Genomic DNA, 23,962 nt, shown 5'->3' on the forward strand with positions numbered 1-23,962 from the left:
GTAATGCTGATAGAATTGAAACTAGGATTGGAATGTTGGTACAATTAAAATTAGGATCGTAATGTTGATAACTGTAATGTTGATACAATTGAAGTAAGGATTGGGATGTTGGTGCAATTGAAATTAGAATTGTAATGTTGATAATTGTAATGTTGATACAATGGAAATTAGGATTTGTATGTTGATGCAATTGAAAATTGTTTGGCATGTTGATATAATTGAATTTTGCGATAGAAATTAGGAATTATGTTGATATAATTGAATTGTGTGATAGAAATTAGAATTGTAATGTTGACACTAATAGAATTAGGATTGTAAGCTGCTATAATTGAAATTAGGATTGCAAGTCAGTATTGTAAATTGAAATAAGGATTGCAAGTCTGTATTGTAAATTAAAATTATATTGCAATGTTGATATCAATTGAAATTAGTATCCTAATCTTGATACAATTAAAATCAGCTTAATTCTAATACAACAGAAATTAGAATTCTTACATTGCTACAATCAAAATTATAATTACACCAGTCAAATCCCCCAAAAATACTGTACATTCCAACATCCATCCACATTCTAATATCTCCCAGCACCAATCCTAATTCAACCGGTTAACTTCCGTCGAATTAACGGCCACGGCTGCCCCCGTCCCGGCGCGGGCCGAGACGATCGCGGAATTTAACGGTTTAACAAATTGCACGGGGTCGGGAGAGTGCCTCCGGGGCGAATCAGGATCAAAGCCGGAGCACAAAGTATAATCCCGGCCGCGTTTGAGCATCCTGTAAGCGCTTCTGAACTTGTTGTGGCTAAGATTAACGTTTCTTTAATGGCCCGTGTAATATTCCATTATGTACAGTTCGCTCGAGAATTATTGCGTCGACGTCGGCTCGGAACACGCCGACGTAGGAGGGGCGGGGGGTGGGGAAAAAGGGGGCGGGGTTGGGAAGTAGATCGAACGAATCGGAAGTAAAAGGAGAATCACGGTGAGAGCTATTTTTCTTGCGCTAGGAAATCTGATGGTGTTGGGTTTCACGATGGAATTCGTTGGATGGTGGTTTGGTGGATTGGGATGGTTATTTGGGATGCGATAATCGTGAGGTTTGGTGGTTTGAGGGGTTTTGGGTGGTTTTTGGTTTGGGTTTTGTGAAGGGTTTTGAGAGTTGAGTGATGGGTGTTGGGGGGATGGTGGATTTGAGTTGCAGTGTATGGTTGTATAGTTGTATAGTTGTGTAGTTGTATAGTTACATAGTTACACAGTTATATAGTTGTATAGTACTATAGCTCTGTAGCTCTACAGTTTTATAGTTCTATAGTTCTATAATTTTATAGTTGTATAGTTCTATAGTGCTATAGTGCTATAGTTCTATAGTTCTATAGTTCTATAGTTCCATGGTTCCATGGTTCCATGGTTATATAGTTATATAGTTTTATATTTCTATATTTCTATAATTAAATAGTTATATAGTTACATATCTACACAGTTATATATTTATACAGCTATCGTATGGTTTGCAATAAAAAAAATTATATTGAATGCAAATGAATAAACAATTTAATTTCGAGAAAGAATTATTTTTTTTCTGAAGGAAACGGAACTTTCCGATCAACGTAATAAATATCCTATGCGTTGTTCGTTTGCTGACACCTGGACAACAGAAAACAAATCACCTGAACAAACGGCAGCTGTTATCATATAATAACAAGAGGAATTCATTCAAATTCGCAGAAACGAAGTCTGGACAAATCTCGTTTAGAATGGAAGATTGAAAATCTTGTTCTGATAGAAGATACCGAAACAAAGTGGGCATAACGAACAAAAGTAAAACAGGAAAATAACAACTTTAGAATTGAAACGAACGCAGTCTGATGGAAAATGAAACTAAATTAAATTCGAAACTCATGGACATCTTGCCTGACGATTTATTTAGTGTTAGTATATTGTCGGAATTTCAATGTTAACAACTTATTGAGTTTTTAATCTTGAGAAATTGGAATTTCAATGGTGATAGATTGTTGGAATTCCAATGCTGAGCAGTAGGAATTTCAATATTAACAACTTAATGGGATTTTAATATTGAGAAATTGGAATTTCAATGTTCATAAATTGTTGGAATTTCAGTGCTGAACAATTGGAATTTCAGTGTCAACAACTTGGATCTTTAGTGTTGACAAATTAACGGAATTTCAATGTTGACAACTTGGAATTTCAATGTTAACATCTAGGAATTTCAATGTTGTAAAATTATCGGAATTTCTGTGTTGAGAAATTGTAATTTCAATGTTGACTACTTGGAATTTCAGTGTTAACAACTTGTCAGAATTTCAATGTTAAGACCTTGGAATTTCAATGTTGTTAAGTTGTCGGAATTTCAGTGATGAGCAATTGGAATTTCAATGTTAACAACTTGGGGTTTCAATGCTAGCAACTTGGAATTTCAATGTTGATTACTTGGAATTTCAATGTAAACAACTTGGAAATACAATGTTAACAACTTGGAATTTCAATGTTTACGAATTGTCGGAATTTCAATGTTAACAACTTGGAATTTCAGCGTTAACAACTTGTCAGAGTTTCAATGTTAAGACTTCGGAATTTCAATGTTAACAACCTGTCAGAATTTCAATGTGAACATCTTGGAATCTCAACATTTTCAACTTCTAATTTCAACGTGAACCTCCTCAATCAACATCAACCAAAAACCCCATCACCACTCCTCACCTCCTCCTCAACACCCACCGAAGCAATCTCCCGATAGCCCAGCCGGCGACAGTTAACTCCGCCAGTTCCGATAAAACCGCCCCAGCATCCCTCCCTCCCGTCATTCCTGTCGAGGCATCTGTAGGGTGGCGGTGTACGTACACCTCGAGCCCATTACGAAGGCGCGAGGGAAAGAAAGCCGAAGGAAAGAACCCGGCCGAAGAAGGGCGCTCTGTTCTCCGCTCGGCGAGCGGCGACCCGGAGGAAAAGAGAATTTAGCGACCCTCTTTCGCTTTTTACCCCGGCCGAGTCGAGAGCCCCTTAGCCACCGTTTATTGGACGCATGCAAATATCCATGGCAACGAGGGACCACCATGGGAAGCGACCCTGCCGTCAACTCGCGTGCGAGTCGCGGCCCGATCGAAGAAACGGGGGATGACGGGAAATTTCCTTTTGATCCGTAAGCTACCCCCCTCCGCCCCTCGCAATTTCTTAATTTTTGTGATTATAACGAAATCTGTGCAGTAAGAAATTAATAAAAAAATCTGAATGTGAATACATAATAATATAATGTAATATTATGCTAATATTATTTTACATTCAAATTTTAATAAAATTTGAAATAAGTCTCCCTAATTTAATTCAAAATTATATTTCACTCTAACATTATTCAATATTCAAACTATAATATATTCTGTGACTTTCAAATTGCAATGACATTAAACTTTGAAAGTATGAAAGTTAATTAATAAAAATTATATAATCGAGTGAAATTTAGGAGAGTTTATTTTATTGAATAAAAATTTAAATTATACTGAGTAATAATTTGTAGTTTATTAAAGTATTGAGAAAAGTTTTTATAATCTTGATTCATTCAAATATAAATATTTATCAGATAACGTCAATAAATAACATAAACAAAATTATATAAATAATGTTGATAGATTGTCGGAATTTCAATGTTGAGAAATTGGAATTACAATGTTTAAAAGTTGTCGGAATTTCAGTGTTGATAAATTGGAATTCCAATGTTGATGAATTGGAATTTCAGTGTTGATAAATTGGAATTCCAATGTTGATGAATTGGAATTCCAATGTTGATGAATTGGAATTTCAGTGTTGCAATTTCTTAATTTTTGTTCGTGATTATAACGAAATCTGTGCAGTACGAAATTAATACGATCGGAATATGAATACATAATAATATTATGTAATATTATGCTAATATTATTTTACATTGAAAATTTAATAAAATTTGAAATAAATCTCCCTAATTTAATTCAAAATTATATATCACTCTAACATTATTCAATATTCAAACTATAATAAAATTTCAACAAAATTTCTCCAATTTAATTCAAAATCACATTTCCCTCCATCACTCAATATTCAAACTATAATAAAATTCCAAAGAAATCTCCTCAATTCAATTCAAAATCAAACAGAACATTATTATAAATCAAGGAAGCAAATATTCCATTGAAATTTCTCAAATGCCCACGTTACCTTTCGCTCGAGCATTATTCCCGCCACGAAAAACAAATTCCCATTCAATCAAAATTTCAAATAAGCCCCTGCAATTGAATTCCACGGAATATCGTGAAAACAGATGGAAATAAAAGTCGACGATTCACGAGACTGCACTCGCTGGCGAATCGACGATGGAACTTAAGCCTCCTTGCCAGCCCGGAGATTTCATCGGGCAATGTGTACAGGTTTCGTAACCACCTCGCAGAAAACTGATTTCCATCCCCTCCTTTCCTATCTATGGAAACGTGTTTCTGTTTTGCATGCGTGGAGAAACCTCGATTGATTTTCGGGTTGAGATTTTGTTGGGAGTTTTGTGTTGAGATATTCTTGAGAATTTAATGTTGTCGAATTGGAATTTCAATGTTGATAAATTGTAGGAATTTCAATGTTGACAACTTGGAATTCCAATGTTGATAAATTTGAATTTCAATGATAAAAATCTGTCGGAGTTTTAGTGTTGATAGATTATCGGAATTTCAATGTTAATAAAGTGACGGAATTTCAATGTTGAGAACTTGGAAATTCAATGTTTAAAATTTGTCGGAATACCAATGATAGTAAATTGGAATTTCAATGATAAAAAGTAGTCAGAATTTCAATGTTGATAAAGTATCAGAATATCAGTGTTGAGAAATTAGAGTTTCAATGTTAACAACTTGTCGGAACTTCGGTGTTGACAAATTGGAATTCCAATGGTGATAAATTGGAATTTAAATGATGAAAAGCTGTCGGAATTTGAATGTTGACAAATTTGGAATTTCAATCGTGAAAAGCTGTCGGAATTTCAGCGTTGAGAAATTATCGCAGTTCCAATGTTAATAAATTGTTGGAACTTCAGCGTTGAGCAATTGTCGGAATTACTATTCCGAAATAAATAAATATTGTACATATTTGCAACTTACAATTTTATATTATAAAGAACGTATATTATAAATAATATATCATAAAGACTTTATGTTATAAAAAATGTATATCATAAATAAGATATCATAAAGGCTTTATATTTTAAAAAATTTATGTTATAGATGATATATCATAAAGACTTAATAATATATATAATATGTCATATAAATAGAATATCATGAATAATATATTACACAGAATTTATATTACAGAGCCTTCATATCATAAATAACATATATGATAAATAATATATCACAAAGAATTCATCCTACAAAAAATAACTGATTAAAAACTAAAAACCGATTACTAACGGAATAATTTGTACTCACGCTGGGAATGTTGTCGTTCGTGCAGACACCCTCTTGCAGCAGACGGTCTCTGATCTCCCACGCGAAGATGGATGGACACTCGCTTTTATAGAGGGAAATTTTGCTCACGACTTCCGCCGTAGCCACGCGTGGTTTACTACCACCGATAGCCCTGGGCCTGATTGATCCGGTTTCGTAGTACCTGCAGCAATAATATTTTGCAGTACAATACGGTAGATGGAATTATTATTGGTATAATGTCGATGTTCATGGAAACTGATACTTTCATTTCATAATTTTCTTTTTCATCGAAAATTTACTGGGCTTGCGACAATTATAGATAATTGTATATGTTGACAATAGAGTCCTTGTATAATTATGTTTGATTAATTGTATTCCCAGATTTTTGGGTTGCATTTAGAAAATGTTGAAGTTTTGGAAATTTGTCAGATTGGTTTTATGGGGATTTGGAATATGATTCTATAATTCTTTCAACTTAAAGTTCCCATAAAAGCAACTCTGAACATGTGAAAAATTTCTAAAATTGTTTTTGCAGATATTTGGCTATTGTGAATTTAGAAAATGTTGAAGAAGTATTAGAAATTTTCCAAATGTTCAGATTTGTTTGATGATTATGTAATAATAATAATGATAATATAATAATATTGTAATAATATAATATAGCATAATATAGTATGATATAATATTATGATAATATATTATGATAATATGATTATTATAACATAGTATATTGTATTGTAGTATGATATAATATTATGATAACATATTATGATAATATCATTATAATAAAATATAATTAAATCATTATATTATATTATTATATTACATTATATATTTATTATGTTATTTATTATATTATTATATATTTCTTCTTCACCATTACTCTAAATAAACACTCGTCTTTACACCCATAATTTCGTTTGTCAATGAATAGTACAGTTTAGATGAACACACTTTCATGGCAACTACACTATGATAATTACTATATCACATTCATTAGCATCAACAATACTACTACTATCATTATATCATTTTTTTACTGAAATACTGAAACTTTACCTCATCCCCATATTCGCCAGATATTTAAAGCTAGAAGCTTGTTCGAATGAATCTGTATAATTCAATGAACATTATTTCAATTAAAAACATTGATTACCAAAAAAATTTTTGTTTATTTCAACCTAACCTAACAATAAAATATTTCATACATCACAACATAATATATTAAAGGAAACTGTTCCACTTAAATCATCATCCAATCCAATGATCATATATGATCATAACATTGTTTATTTCAACCTAACCAAAAAATCGAATATTTCATACGTAACAACCTAATAAATATGGCGATGAGGTAATGTTTACCATGCTTTCGATAATAAACCGGGGTTAAAACTTGGACGGTTCGAGTTGCCCGAAGTTCCAAAACAAGCAATATTTCAACCAACCTTCCAAGAATCTTCGAAACGCAGCCATTGCTGACCTGCAGTATCCTGGAAATATCGCAAGGTCGTGCGCCGGAATGCGCTAGTTCGACGATCTTTTGTCTCGTCGAATCGGGAAGTGGTCGACCGCCGACGAACACACCCCCCAGCTGGTTCACCCCACTGTGACCTAGAAAGAGAACGAACGGAATCAGACGGCTATCCGTCATCAAGAAAATCACGGACACATTTTAACCCTTTGTGGAACTGTGTTCGTTAATTGCATTCTTGGCAGAGGGAAAATTATTTTTAAATATTACTGGAAAATACTGTTTCAAGAAAATCATGGACATATTTCAATCCTTTGTGAAACTGTGTTCGTTAATTGTATTCTTGGTAAAGGGAGAATTATTTTTAAATATTACTGGAAAGTATTATTTCAAGAAAATCATGGACATATTTTAATGCTTTGTGAAACGGTGTTAGTTAATTGCATTCTTGGTCGAGGAAGAATTATTTTTAAATATTACTCGAAAATAATATTGGAAATATTACTGGTATATTGGAAAATTTTGTCATTATGATCATGGAAATCAGTTAGTGATTATTTAGTTTACTATTCATTAATTGCATTTGTGGTAAAGGAAAATTATTTTTAAATGTTAGGAGTATACTGGGAAATTTTATTTTTTATTTAACTGTAACCATAAATCATAGTTCATAACTAGAATCCTAGCACAACAGTTCATCATAGTTAATAATATCATAGTTCATAACTGTAATACCAATATTAATAATAATGTCCACAACTGTATACTTAATATCACAGTTCATAAATATAATCCTAACAACATAGTTCGCAACTATAATCATGACATCACAATTTTTACTATAATTCTAATATCATAGTTCACAACCATAATCCTAACATCATACTTCACAACCATAATCCTGCCATCATATTTCACAATTATAACCCTACCATCATAGTTCACAACCATCATCCCAACATTAAAAATAATGTTCACAACCATAATTATACCATCATACTTCACAATTATAACCCTACCATCATAGTTCACAACCATAATCGTGCCATCATATTTCACAACCATCATCCCAACATTCACAATAATATTCACAACTATAAACCTACCATCATACTTCACAACTATAATCCCAACACTAACAATAATATTAAAATGACAATCTCATTTCATCTAGTACACTCGGCAAACACATAACAACTCAACAACTCAAAGAACCCCATAAAACATCCACCATAACCCAACACCAAACTCCCAAGCACCGGAAGCACCTATGCTCTAATAACCGGGGTTCCCCCGAAATCATACAAAACCCTCACACACAGCTCCCAAGCCGTCTCATCGATTCGCCACGATCGTTCCTATAAGGGCCGTGAAAAATTTAAACGCGTCTCTCCGCCCCCGAAGACGCTTCTCACGAATAATACTTCTATCGCTATAGATCACGTGTTTTTTATCCCCCTTTAGACACGTCGGCGCAACGGAGTCAGGGGAACAGCCGGAAAGAGAAAAAAGAACGTCTCCTTTCTTAACGCGGATTCTGCCTGGGGTGGTTGGGGGGCGGTTCGAGGGGAGGGGGCTGTAATGTTAGCGAATCCCATCGTAGATAATCTCGGACTCATTGTGTCGGTGACAAGGCGGACGCACACACGACAGGCTGCGTTCGAAAAGTCAGGGTCCTCGCGGATCTTTTGTACCGCTGCACCCGTGGCGAAGGAGACGGTTTCGACTTATGGTGTCGCAGACCTGCCACGCCCCAATTTTTCGGGGGTGGAAACCGTTGTGGAGTCTGTCTTTGATGCGGGGGATGATCGAGAGGATTTCAGGTGACTTCTTGGAAGGAAGGCTGTGTTGGGAATGGGATTTCTGAAATGAGACATGTGACGAAGTTGGGGGGTTGGGGGTGGTTTTTGGGCATTGATTTGTGGGGGGGTTGATATGTTGTTTTGGAATTTGGGATTGGAATTTCGATGGAGTTAAGTGGGGAAGTATGTTGTTAGATGAGTATGGTGGTAGTAGTTTTTGGTGGATTGTTGAGGAGTGTGATGATTGGGTTATGATTGTGAAGTATGATGGCAGGATTATAGTTATCTAGTATCATGGTATGATTATAGTTGTGAACATTGTTATTTATGTTGTGATTATAGTTATGAACTATGATATTGAGATCATAGTTGTGAACAATATTATTGATATTGGGATTATACTTATGAATGATATGATGTTAGGGATATAGTTCTGAAGTATGATGGTAGGATTATGGTTGTAAACTATGACAGTAGGATTATAGTTGTGAAGTATGGTAGTTACGAACTATGATGTTAGGATAATAATTGTGAAACATAATAGTTATGATCTACGATATTAGGACAATAGTTGTGAACTATGATAGTTATGAATCACAATATTAGGATAACAGTTATTAACTACGGTATCATAATCACAATTGTGAACTATGATAGTCATGATCTGTAATACTACGATAACACTTGTAAAATATATTCTAATGACGTCTCAATAAACGGCAGGCTTAGAACCGCCACCCTCCCGATATTTAATACAAACGTTACAATATCAAAACACGTTCTCGCAGAAAGCCCACTCGAGCGCGCCCCTTCATCACGCAGTTAATGCGCGGGGTCACAGTTCGGAAGGTGTACCCTCGGCCGACACTCGTACCATATTATTCGCTCGTAGATAAACAGAATCAGACCCTTCGCTCGTGTGGCGTGCGTGTGTACGTGTGGGCTGCGATTGTCTTGGGGTCACGGTCACAATGGACGGAAACTAGCGTTCTAGAGATGCAGGCTATTTGCCGGAGTTATTATCGCTCGTTAAGGGCCCGGCATTCGAGACTCGATAATTCGCTGCTTTCGACCCTTAGCGCCGCGACACTTGTCCCTTGGCATTTTTTCCCGTTTGTCTCTTTGTTGCCCTTTGGCTGCTGCCTCGGTGGGGTGGAGTGTTAACCCCTTGAGTTATTTGTTGCATTTTGTGACAATTTGTAGGAGAAGAGGACATTTTTTTCTACTTTACCTTCTTATTATGTGATTTGTTTGTAAATTGGAAGCATAAGTGTTTTGTTGTTAATAATTTAGTAGGGAAAGAAACAATTTGGATGGTTATTCTATGTGTACATTTACTCCGAAGGTTATTATATATATAAATAGTATTTTAATTATTTATATTGTTTATATTATATTTATATTATATATATTGTTTATATTATATTTATATTATATATATTGTTTGTATTATATTTATATTATATATTTATATTATATTATATAGTATTTCTAGTGCTACTGTTTCTAATTTTACAGAGTACTGGTTAATTAAATTTTTATTTTAGTTTCAACTAATTTACTAATTTACTAATTAATTTATTAGGAGGGTGTTATCCCCTTGACTTATTAGTTGCATTTTGTTAGACAGTTTGGAAGAAAAGCTAAAATTTTCTATTATACTACTACTATCTTACTCTATGATTTATTTCTAAACCATAATCACAACTATTTTATTGTTAATAATTTAATAGGGAAAGAAACAATTTGGATATTTATTCTATGGCTACATTTACTCTGAAGGTTAACGATTGATAATAGGAAGGTAATAATTAGTTTAGATTTTTTAGAAATGAATAACACTTTGTTCTCCCGAATTAATTCATCAAAGACATAACAACTATAACAAAAATATTCTCTTTACAATTTTCTAATAAATTATAAATAACAAAACAGTAAACAATAAAGAATTACAGTATAATTCACCACAAGCGTAGCAAATATAACAAAAAATGCTCTCTTTACAACTTTCTAATGAATTATAAACAATAAAACAATTCCATCATTACAATTATGAAAACAATCACACCATGATTAGTTAATTCATCCTAAACATAACAAATACGACAAAACTATTCTCTTTACACTCTTCTAATGAATTATAAACAAAATGGGAGTTATAAATAAAAATTTTCTTTACACTATTATAATAATCCATAAAGAACAAAACACCAAACACTAAAAAAAATTACAACAAAATTTACTACCAACATAACAAATATAACAAAAACTTTTTTCTTTACACTTTTCTAATGAATTATAAACAAAATGGGAATTATAAACAAAAATATTTTCTTTCCACTTTTCCAATGAATTATAACCAAAAATACTTTCTCCCCACTTCATTTACACTATCCAAAAGCCCGAGTCAGCGACAACAGTTCCAAAACACCCGGCCCCTCTCCCAAAGAACGGGAGCGCTCACAGCCTACCTAGCCGCGTGCATACGAAATTCGCCTGCGATCCGGGCGCTAGGCCTTTTTCCGAAAGTCAATCGAGCGTGAGCCACCCCTCGCCGATCGCGCGCGATCGTAAATCTCCCATATAAATTTCCACGTACCAGCCGACGCATTGAATTAGCCCCGTCTGGAAATTTTTGTCAGCCGTTGTCTCCGCGGAAAAAAAAGTCGTCGCCCTAACCTCCTTTTCCGATCTTTATTCCTCTCGGACGCAACTGACAGACTCGACAAGCTGACGAATCAATAGGCGAACGGTTCGCCATGATATATTGATTCCAGATTTCCAGCATGTAGTTCTCTTTGTGAGGTTCTGTTGCTTTCTGTTTGCTTGTGATCGATGGGAGTGTGATGTTAGATGTACTAATGGTATTGTTGAGTAATAAATTTAAATGTTGTTTGGTAGTGACAGTGTGATGTTGATTCTAGATTTTCAGAGTGTAATTCTCCTTGTGAGATTCTGTTGCTTTCTGTTTGCTTGTGATCGATGGGAGTGTGTGATGTTAGATGTATTAATGGGATTGTTGAGTAATAAATTTAAATTTGTATTATACGATGAACTACCCTAAGAACGTTGTCATTTTATATACCCATGAATATTCAACTGGTCTAAGTCATATATTAAAAAAAAATAAAAATAGAAGAAAAGGATTATAAAAATTGATCACAATATTTATTTTTATTACTCAACACAGTATCCTAACGTACATCAGTAACATAACCTAATCAAAATTATTTACAATATTTATTTCTATTATTGAAAAATCTACCCCAAGAACCTCCCCATTACAAACCCCCATATTCACTCACCCACTTCACCTAAAAATTCTCCTAACCCACCCCAAAACATCCCCCAAAACCACCCCCAACATAACTTTCTCAAATTTTCACTCCTCAGACCTAACCTCCGAGTTTCCCGCGTCAAGATTCATGCAACGTACTCCTCAACCGGCGACAGCATGATAAATCGCCCCGGCGGAATCTCGTTCGATCGATAATTGATCACTCTTTTGTTTCTCATTCCAGCCGCGAGTTGTATCCGCGGCCAGGAATCCGCCGGCGAAATGAGACCGATGATAATAGCCTGTTTTTTTCTGGCGGGGCGTTGCTGCTAATTTCTCGGATCCTTAGCGGAAGATAAATGGATAGATAAATAAAGTGCGGTCGAACGTTCCTCTTCCTGTCGATAGCGCGCCAGCCGACGGGAAAAAGGGCAGCCCGTTTACAAACGAGAAACAGAGCCTCGCTGACGCGACGGCTGAGACGGCGCATTTATCATCCGACTGGCTTCTTATTCGTTGCTTTTTATCAGTTTCCCCCGGCGCCGCGGTATCTTTTTGTCGTTATATTTATTCGTGAGTCTTGAGGGTTTTTCTTTTGGAGTGGGATGTGGTAATTGTGTTATTTGGGTGGGTTAGTGTTTGTGATTGGAGGGAACTGGGATTGTGATATTATGATTATGATTATCACATATCATCTGATATCATGGCTTGTATGATAGTTCATAACTAGCATCTTAATATCATATTTCATAACTATTGTAGTTCACACCTGTGATCCTAATGTCGTAGTTCATAGCTATGATCTTAATATCATAGTTTGTAACTACCATATTTTACAAATATGATCTTAACATCATAGTTCACAGCAATCATAGTTCACAACCATCATAGTTCACAAGCATCATAGCTCACAACTATCATAGCTCACAACTATCACAGCTCGCAACTATCATAGTTCACAATGATTATCCTAACATCGTGTTTCATAACTACCATAGTTCACAACTATGGTCCTAATATCGTAGTTCATAACTATGATAATAATATCATAGTTCACAACTATCATAATTAACAATTATTTTCCCAACATCATAGCTCATAATTATAATCCTAACGTTATGGTTCACAGTTATCATAGCTCACAACTGAAATCCTAACATCATAATTGATAGTTATCAAAGTTCACAACTGTAATACTAACATCATAGTTCATAGTTCTTGTAGTTCATATCTATGATCCTAATATAATAGTTTACAACTGTGATCTTAATACCATAGTTCATAGTTACCGTAGTTCAGAACTATAATTCTAACATCATAGTTCATAGCTATCATAGTTCACAACTATCATAGTTTATAACTATAACCTTAACGTCGTAGTTCATAGCAATCATGCTTCATATCTATTTTTGTGGAATTGGTATAAGAATATACAATTTTTACTGTTTAGACACTAATTGATCCTTGTTATGGCAGATTTCTCGTGATTTGTTCTGGAGAATTATTGGTCATGGAAGTTGACTGTTTGGAAAAAGAAATGATTGTAATTCAAAAGGTCCAAGAATTCTAAGAAAAATATTTTTGTTATAGCAAATTACACTGAAATTATTTTACTATTTACTCTTTCATTGTTCATAATTCCTCCAGAAATTGCAAAGAATATATTTTTGTTATATTTACTACATTTATAATAAATTCAACTGTAACTATTTTAATATTTACTATTTCATTGTTTATAATTCATCCAAAAATTCCAAAGATAATATTTTTGTTATATTTATTATATTTATAGTAAATTCAACTGTAACTATTTCAGTATTTACTCTTTCATTGTTTATAATTCAACCAAAAATTGTAAAGAAAATATTTTTTTATATTTATTACATTTACAGTAAATTCAACTGTATTTAATTTAATATTTACTTAATAATAGTTCAAAAATTCCAAAGAAACTATTTTTCTTACATTTCTCACAATTTCAACAAATTAACCCATAAGAACAAATTAATCATTCACCATGATTATTTCCCAACTATACTCCGTAACATTTTTCCCATATAAATACAATATTACACCAAATCTCATTTTACCATCACAATTTCCTTCACGCCATACACCACAAATCCCCATAACACCATTATGTACATATTCCATCTCCATCAACCTATCCAAAAAAATAATCATCCACCATGATTATTTCCCAACTATACTCCATGAAACCTTCCCATTACCCATAATCCCATAACAATACAATTACACCAAACCTCACTTTACCATCAAAATTCCCTTCACCATAACACAATTATTTCCATATTCCAACTCCATCAATCTCTCTCAAAAAAAAAACAATCATCCAAATCATCCATCTCGTCATCTCAATCTACAAATCTCTCATCGATAGTGCTCATTACACATCATTTTACGTCATTGTGCCAGCAGCAATTGTTCGTTGCTTGGAAGTTCCCGGGAGTTCGCAACAAGCGTGGAAACGGCCGGGAAAGTTGCTACAATGCATTCCGAAGTGAAACGACAAACGGTTACAGGCGATTAAGGTCGGTTCATCTCCGCGGCGCGGCTTGTTGGTATCTGAATCGGGTCTGCGCAGAAGTGTTTCCGGAGGATGAATGAACAAGACACCCCCTGGAACCATTTCATGCTCCTCAACTTCGAAGAGGGAGGAGTCAAGGGATGCCCACTTGGCCTCGAGTACCTCGCGGTGAACGTTTCTGCACCACCGAGGATAATCGCTCGAGAGGATAAAGAGGACAGCCGACCGATCTATCTGGTTTGCTTTTCGGCCATTTTAAATGCACCTCAAATATTGACCGCGGACGACTTTCACATTAATCGTACTACGGCGTTTCTGTGACGGAGCGTACCGCGAGGTGACTTGGACTATGTCGCTTGTGAGGGTGGAAGCTGATTGAGATAATGTTGGTTTTGTTCGTAGGGCCCAAATTTTAAGAAATTTTTGGATACGCAGTATGAAGTAATCAGAAAATTGAAGGAAAATTTACAAATGTGACTCACAGTCTCTTGTGAGGGTGAAAGATGATTGAGATGTTGTTGGTTTTGTTCGTAGGGCCCAAATTTTGAAAACTTTTTAAAATGCAGTGTGAAATAATTAAAAAATTGAAGGAAAAGTTTAAAATGTGTCTCTCAGTAACTTATGAGAATAAAAGTAATGATGGAAATATTATTGATATTATTTGTAGGGCCCAAATTTTGAAAGCCCGGAAGAACTTTTGGAAATGCAGTATGAAATAATCAAAAAATTGAAGGAAAAGTTTGAAATTTTACTCTCAGTCTCTGGTGAGGATAAAATATGATTGAAATGTTATTGGTTTTGTTCGTAGGACCCAAATTTCAGAAACTTTTGGAAGTGCATTATGAAATAGTAAAAAAATTGAATTAAAGAGTTGAAATATGAGTCTCAGTCATTTGTGAGGATAAAAGGAATGATTAAAATGTTATTATTTTTGTTTGTGGGGCCCAAATTTTGAAAGCCCAAAAGACCTTTTGGAATTGTAATATGATGTAATAAAAAAATTGAAGTAAAAAGTTGAAATATGACTCTCAATTACTTGTAAGGATAAAAAGAATGATTAAAATGTTGTTTTTTTTATTCATAGGGCTCAAATTTGAAAAGGCCAACAAATACTTTTGGAAATGCAATATGAAGTAATTAAATTTCAGTCACTTATGAGAATAAAAGGAATGATTACAACGTTATTGTTTTTGTTTATAAGTCCTAAATTTTAAGAGCCCAAAATTAAAGCACTCTAGGATTTGTGAAAATTTGTAATCAATTCGTAAAAGTATCAATAATTTTTCAATTGTTTATATTACACCAATTTATTTTATATTATACATTTATTTTTGTGTAAATTACACTAATTCATTTATTCGACATTTAAGTTATTTTATATTGTAAATTTCCTTTTGTGTTTATTACACGAATTTATTTATTAGATATTTAATTTATTTTATATTATAAATTTGTATATGTGTATATCACACTATTTTATTTATTTAGTAGATAATTTATTTAGAATTTATATTTAATTTATTTCTTCAGGATTCAAAAATTCATATTTTCGCGAATATCTGGAAAACTAAAACTAAATGGTACCACCATATATAACAAAAAGTTGTTCAAAATCAAGTCCCCCATAACATACTCCAAAATCACTAAAATCAGTAAGAAATCATGTGTCATACAATTACCCCAACTTTACAATTCAAATGATTATTCATATTTTAAAGAATATCTTTAAAACTAAAACCGAACGGTATCAACATATATAACAAAAAGTTGCTCAGAATCAAATCCCCCATAAAATACTCCAAAATCATCCAAATCAGTAAGAAATCAAACGATTATTCACACTTTAACGAATACCTTTAAAACTAAAACCGATTGACAGTAACACTGTAACAAAAACTTGCTCAAAATCAAGTCCCCCATAACATACTCCAAAATCACCCAAATCCCTAATAAATCTCCTCCATAACCCCCAAAACCCCATAAAAACCAAACGAAACATTCACATCTCAAACACCAAGGAAACAAAAACCCATCAACCCACATCAAAACCTCCCCTCCCCTCCGCCCATCGACCAAACCATCAGCATAATTACCCAACCCCATGAAATCCGACTCCGATCGATCAGCGAAGAACAACACGCAAACCGTCAACAGCAAATTTCACCATAAACGCCGTCCCCATCACGTCAGCGTATCCAGCCAGCGAGAAGATGTCCTCTCCCATAGGCCCCCATAACCGAGACACCGTAAGACTAACAAGGGTGAGTCCCTCACTGACCGGCACAGGTAGGCCCAAAGACATCCAAGCAATAGGGTATGGCAACAGCTCCGGACGCCATAATAGCCCCATTGTTGCGGACATGTTTCCAGAACGAGGATTCCTGGGTGGGGAAAGTGGGGACTTTCCGTCGCAGTCCTCGAGGACAATGAGGACTCGAGTATCTGTTGTGCTGCTTGTAGCCATCCCCTATTCCTCGGCCCGACAGTTATTAGCGTTATTAATGGCCGGCCATTGACGACTCGATCGGCGATCATTTGTACGGGAAAGATCAAACAGATGTACCATGGGGGATGGTCGGGGGATGGTAAGGGACATGAGTGTTGGACAAGGTGTCCTAGTGTCGAATGAGATGTGAGGGTATTGTTGGGGACACGGCACGTCTTCTATGGCGTTGCACATTTTTCGGCGTTGAGTGCTCTGCTTGAAGTTTCGTTCGGTTCAGGTGATTTGTGGATGTGGTAATTTGACATGGGTGTAAGCGATACTGCATGGGGGGGATTGGGATAGGGGTTGCAGGGGGGTTGGTGATTTGGTTTGATGGTTTGGTGGCGTTTGTGGAGTTGGTGATTTTGGAATGTCGAGTTGCGTTTTTGTTGTTGTTGAGAAGTGTTGTATTTTTTGTGGTGGTTTTTGCAATGTGTTGGGTTGTGTTGGTTTGATGATTTTGTTTGGTAGTGTTTGTGAAGTTGAGGAAAATTTTAGAATATTAAGTTTTGTTCTAGTTGTTGAGAGGGATTATTGTTGATGAGAGGTATTGTATTGTTTGGGGGGGGGGGTTGTTTTTGAAGTGGTAGCTTGGTGGTTAATTATTAATAGTTGTTGTTGATGAAGGTAGGTAGGGTTGTTTGAGGAAATTTTGTTTTGAGTAAGTTGTGTTTTAGTTGTTGAGAGGGATTATTGTTGATGGAGGTATTGTATGGTTTGGGGTGGTTTTTGCAATGGGGTTGGTGAAGTTGATTTAATGATTTTGTTTGGTAGTGTTTGTGATGTTGAAGATTTTGGAATGTTGAGTTGTGTTTTGTGTTTTTTTGTTGAGAGGGATTATTGTTGATAGAGGTATTGTATTGTTTGGGGAGGCTGGCTTTTGAAATGGTAGCTTGTTTTAGTTGTTAATAGTTGATATTGATGGAAGTTGATGCTGTTGTTTGAGGAAATTTGTTTTGAAATATAATAATATTGACACAGTTTTAAAAGACACTCTTTTGAAATGTTAACTTAAAATTGTTTTCTCAGTTTGATTATATTCCCTCAATTGAATTTTGGTTAATAACCTTATGGTTATTTTTGTTATTGTTATTGGAAATGTCGGAAAGTCAATTCAGAATATATGATTAAGCTTGGAAAATAATTGTAAGTTGAATATTTAGAAGGTTTCTTTTGACAGCCCCAGATTCCTGGCGTCAGAGTCCATAAATATAATCTTAATATCATAGTTCACAACTGCAATCCCAACATCACAGTTCACAACTAATATAATAATAATAATAATAATAATAATGTTCGCAACTATAATCCTACCATCATATTTCACAACTATACTCCTAACATCATAGTTCACAACAACCTCACCACCATACTCCACAATAAGAATCGCAACACCACACTCCACAACTTCTAGTTTTATTATTTTGCAATTATTGCTGTTCTCAAAGTATTCGATGTGATTTTGAAAATAAATACTTTTATCCTATAGTTTTAATTTTGTCATTTTGCAATCATTGACATTCATCAGACTATCAGACTATTTCACAGTCGAAATGATTCTTTCATTTAACACTTTCAGTTCTGTTATTTTGCCATCATTGATATTTATCATTGATATTCACATACTCCGTGCAAACATAAACCACACAAAATCATTAAAACAATCCTCCAATCCCTACACACCTACCCCCCCCCCCACACACCGCATCCATAAAAATATTTCATAACCGAAACAATTTTATATTATTTTTATTTTATTTTTATTATTTCATCATTGACATGCACCTACTCAATGTAAACATAACCTCCCACACAAAACCACAAAAATCCACACATAAACACAAACCACATCTATCTATCGATCCACAGCCACAACGCTTTCAGTTTCATTATGTTGCAATCATTAATATTTACTACTAACATTCACCTACTCAATGCAAGAATAACCTCCCACACAAAACCACCCTCCCACACACACGAACACACACAAACACCATCCCTGTATCTACAGACACAACACTTTCAGTTTCATTATTATGCAATCATTAATATTTACTGTTAACATTCACCTACTCAATACAAGCATAACCTCCTACACGAAATCACCTACACACACAAACACACACCACCTCCACTCATCGATCGCCATCCACCATCGCCTTCCGTCCAGCCAGCAAGCCCCGAATAGGAAATGCAAATAGGAAGGCTGTCACTTTCGGAAGCGATTTTTCGGTTAATCGGGTCTCCCTTTGGCGCTCGGGCAACCGGCTCTCCCCGGTTGAGCACGGCGCACGCTCTTCCGGGTCGAATTATCCAATTACCTGGAGGCCAACCTGCGCCCCGAAGTTGGAAGGTCGAGGAACGGATCGGCACCGCGGCGGTGGCTACAGCGCGCGGCGGTCGTGGCCCAAAGCGGGCCGGACAAAGAGCTCGTAAACGCGTTATTCCACGCCAACGAATCTGTCAGAGCCGCTTCTCCGGGTGCATCGCGCGGAAAAGGTCCGTCCACAGGCACCGCGCCGTGCCCACACGTATTTCCAGCCGGGCCAGGGAGAGAGAGGCTGGCTGTGCTCCGCTTACCTTCGTTATCTTGACATCGACGGCCAGCGGGGCCGCGATGATAACTTGACGGACAAAGAGGGGAAACGAATGGTATCGTGTCGCCGCACTTTCAACTTCGATGATGATGCGATGTGGTATTTGGGAGGGGGGTAGGGTGAGGGTGGGAATGTTAGGTTAGGTTGTTGGGGAGTGTTGGGTACTTAGTTTCGGAGGTGGATTGTAATGTTTTATGTTTTGTGGGAAGGTTTGTTTAATGTAGATGCGTGTGGGAGTTGTAATTGAGTGGCTTTGTTTTCTAATTTGTGGAATTTTTTGTGGGAAAAGATAGGTTAGGGTTTTGTTGAGGAGTTGGTGTTGGGTACTTGGTTTAGAAGATGAGATTGTAATGTTTAATTTTTTGTGGGAAAATTTGTGTAATGTGTGTGGGTGTTGGAATTGCGTAGTTTTGTTTTTTAATTTATGTGTGATTTTTGGTGGGAAAAGTTAGGTTAGGATTTTGCAGTGGGTTAGTCAATTTGGATACTTAATTTAGGAGATGTGAAATAATGACGTTTAATGTTTTTTAAGAACCTTTGCATAATGTAGAAGTGTACAGAATATTAAAATGGAATAACTTTATTGTTTAATCTATGTGTGATTTCTTGGTAAATAATTATATAACCTAACCTTAACCTTGCAATCTGAACTTAGTGTTTCGGTTAATATAAGTTATTGTTATTACTAAAAGTTATTGGCATTACTTGAGGAAATGTGTATTTCAAGTAATACTAACAATATTTGAAAAATCACATTTTCTCAAATAATACGAACATCTTTGAGTAATAATAAAAATACTAAGTTCAGATTTTAAATGTTGTCTTTTGACATTTTCAGTATAAATACTGTTAAACAGTCTACTCTATAAGATTTGTCAAAAGAACATAAATTGAAGTATTAGAGTAATTTTAAAAGGTAGTGAATTTAAATACGCTAACATTAAGAAGTGAAAAATTTAAATAATCAAACTTTAAGAACCGGAAAGTCTAAATAATTTAATTTTGAGAACTGGAAAATATAGACAATCTAATTTCAGGGACTGGAAAATCTAAATAATCTAATTTAAAGAACTGGAAAATCTGAATAATCTAATTTCAGGAGCTGGAAAATCTAAATAATCTAATTTCAAGAACTGGGAAATCTAGACAATCTAATTTTAGGAATTGGAAAATCTAAATTATCTAATTTAAGTAATTGGAAAGTCTAAACAATCTAATTCCAGGAACAAGAAAATCTAAACCATCTGTTATAATTTTAAAAACTGTTAAATTTCAATAATATAACTTCCGGAAGTTGCAAATTCAAACTTATTGACAATGTTTAAGTTAGAATTAAATAAACAAGCACCACACATTTCAGAACCTAAAATCCAACCCACCCCATATGCCACTAAAAATGTTCAAACACATTCTCCCAATCGATACACTAAAAATCGATTCGCTATTCTTAATCTATTCCTTCCCCACCTAATCTAAAAAAAAACTAGCCAAATACTCGCAAAACATCCCGAATATCCTTATTAATCCCAACAAATCCATGAAATTCCCGTAAACTAAGTCTCCAACGACTGCATTCGCAAGGAACTGAAAAGATCAAGCTGGCAACATAAAACGACATGTGTTCCTCTCGCGTAATCCACGTGGACGCAGTGTCTAGGCCAGTGTTTCCCAACGTGGGGTCGTTTCCCCATGGGGTGGCAATTTTATTTTTAAATGGGGCAATTTGAAATTGGAAATATCACTGCATATATTTTAGAAATATTTATGCAAGTAAATAAAATGGCAAGAATGTTAAAATAAATGTTATAAAAATATGGTAATATAATATTAAAGATTATAGTAAATATCAGAAAAATATTATAATATTAGAAGATTATTATAATGTAATATTATAAATTATATATATGTTATGAAGGGGGACTATTTTATTTCCAAGTGGGGCAATTTGAAATTTGAAAAATCACTTCATACATTTCACAATATTCACGCTCGTAAACAAAATAGCAAAAATATTGTAATAAATATTAGAAGAATATTCTAATAAATATTAGAGGAATATTCTAATAAATATTAGAAATATATTCTAATAAATATCAGATGAATATTCTAATAAATATTACAAGAACATTATAATGAATATTAGACGAATGGTATTATAAATATTAGAAGGATATTGTAATAAATATTAGAAGAATATTCTAATGAATATTAGTTCAATATTATAATAAATATTATAAGAATATTGTAATATACATCAGAATAATATTATAATAAATATCACAGGTATATTCTAATAAATATTTAAACAATATTACAATAAATATTCCAAGAACATTATAACAAATATCATAACACACCATTAAAAATTCTATACATCTCCCATGTGTAGCCATAAAAATTCCAAAAAGGCTTAAATGAATCCCAAAAAAGGTTGGGAAACACTGTTATAGATGATTCCTCGTCTAAACAGAACAGCTTAATCGCGATCGACATTTACGAGGGACGTTTCTCGATATCCGGAACCCGGGTGGGCCCCCATTCCCCTCCCCCCTTTTAGTTATTGGCGAAAAATGCAAGAAAGGTCCCCGGCAGCACGGCGGGATAAGGGTCACGCTGCACCGCGAGACATAAAAACCCGTGGAAGGGGCCCTTTAACAGGGGCGTAGCAGCACAATATCGTACAAGGTGCACAATGACATCGACTGGCTGGCATTGTGGTCGCGGGCCAGTTGTTCCCGTGGGATCCGTGTCTGTGAAGGCTTTGACATAATTAGTCCACGTATCGGAATGATCAGCTGTGGGAATAGACCTTGTAAAACTGTCGATCTACATCTTGATGGAGGAACGAGGGTGTCGTGGCCATTGAACCCCTAGGAGGAAGCAGTTTGGATAGTGGAACTAGCTCTTGAATTGGGATTTTGGGACTTTTGGGAGAGGACTGGGGTTAGGTGGTTTGGAATTTGGGAATTGAGAATGTATTAATTAAAATTGGTAAAGATTTGTGGAATAATTTTGATAACACTGTGTTGAACCCATAGGAGGAAGTAGTTCGGATAGTGGAATTGGGATTTTGGGAGCTTTGAGGAGAGAGAATTGAGGTTAGGTGATTTGGATTTTAGAAATTGGTGACAATGCATTAATTAAAATTGATAGAGAGATTTGTAGAATAATTTTTATGAAACTATATTGAACCTCTAAAAGGAAGTAGTTCGGATAGTGGAATTGGGATTTTGGAATTTTTAAGGAGAGAGTATTTAGGTTAGGTGACTTGGATTTTGGAAATTGGAAAGAATACATTAATTAAAATTGATACAGATATTTGTAGCTTAATGATAAAATTATATTATACCCCTAAGAGGAAATAGTTTGGATAGTGGAATTGAGATTTTGAAATTTTTGTAGAAAGTATTGAGGTTAGGAAATTAGGAATTTTGGACATTAAGAATACATTAATTAAGATTGATAGAGATTTGTACAATAATGTTTATAAGATTATATTGAATCTCTAAGAAGAAACAGTTCAGATAGTGGAAATTATTATTGAATTGAAATTTTGGAAAAGACTAATTAGAGCCTTCTTGATATAAATTATATATCAATTGCTAAAACAGTAGAAAAAAGATCACTATATACTGATCTCTTGTTTTCTATAAATTATAATTAAATTAAATGAAGCTAATTAAATGAAATGAAGTGAAGGAAAAGAGAGAGACCTAACCAAGTGCCAAGGGTCACCTCATAATTACCTCTATCCCCCAAAACATCCTACACCCACAAAAACCTGGCATCAACAAGTAGATCACCCCCCACCTATGAAACTAACTACAAATATAGGTCAGCAAGTATTCAATAGGATTAGTTGAGTCATCATAGCCTGAAGAGGTCCTGCTGGCAGGTGTGCGGGTGGAATCGTTATTATTGTGCAGCAGAATGGCCCTAAACTCGAGGAAGCTCAAGTGGACGAGGACCTCTGAACCTCTGGAGAGGTCCTTTTCAATGAAAAAAGAAGAATGTTTTCAACGACGACATAATACTTCATATAACAGCGACCTTACAGGAGTAGAAGACGCGAAAAACAGCGGAAACAAAGATAGCCTGTGAGCGATAAAAATTTGGAAGGTTTCTTTTGACAGTCTCTGATTCCTAACCTTCATAGTTCATAACTAGAATCTAACATTATAGTTCATAATTCTATTTCTAATATCATAGTTCATAACTATAATCTAATATCATAGTTAATAACTATAATCCTAATATCGTAGTTGAAAACTATAATCCTAACATCACAACTCAGAACTATATTCCTAATATCACAGTTCACAAC

The 23,962-nt window shown here is 34.8% G+C and overlaps 1 protein-coding gene across 2 annotated transcripts in view; it reads right to left on the reverse strand.

Annotated features, from left to right (window-relative positions):
- The window catches only part of LOC116433267 (paired box protein Pax-6), a 161,278-nt gene that overhangs the window by 100,816 nt on the left and 36,500 nt on the right, over positions 1 to 23,962 (reverse strand). For both annotated transcript variants that reach the window (XM_076367638.1, XM_076367633.1), the window contains exons 3-4: positions 6,904 to 7,069; positions 5,456 to 5,636 (exon numbers count right to left, since the gene is read on the reverse strand). In XM_076367638.1, the coding sequence (XP_076223753.1) occupies positions 5,456 to 5,636; positions 6,904 to 7,069 (347 nt within the window). The remainder of the gene's footprint in view (positions 1 to 5,455; positions 5,637 to 6,903; positions 7,070 to 23,962) is intronic.

The sequence above is a fragment of the Nomia melanderi genome, chromosome 1 (assembly GCF_051020985.1).
Source record: "Nomia melanderi isolate GNS246 chromosome 1, iyNomMela1, whole genome shotgun sequence".
NCBI classification, from domain to species: Eukaryota; Metazoa; Arthropoda; class Insecta; order Hymenoptera; family Halictidae; genus Nomia; species Nomia melanderi.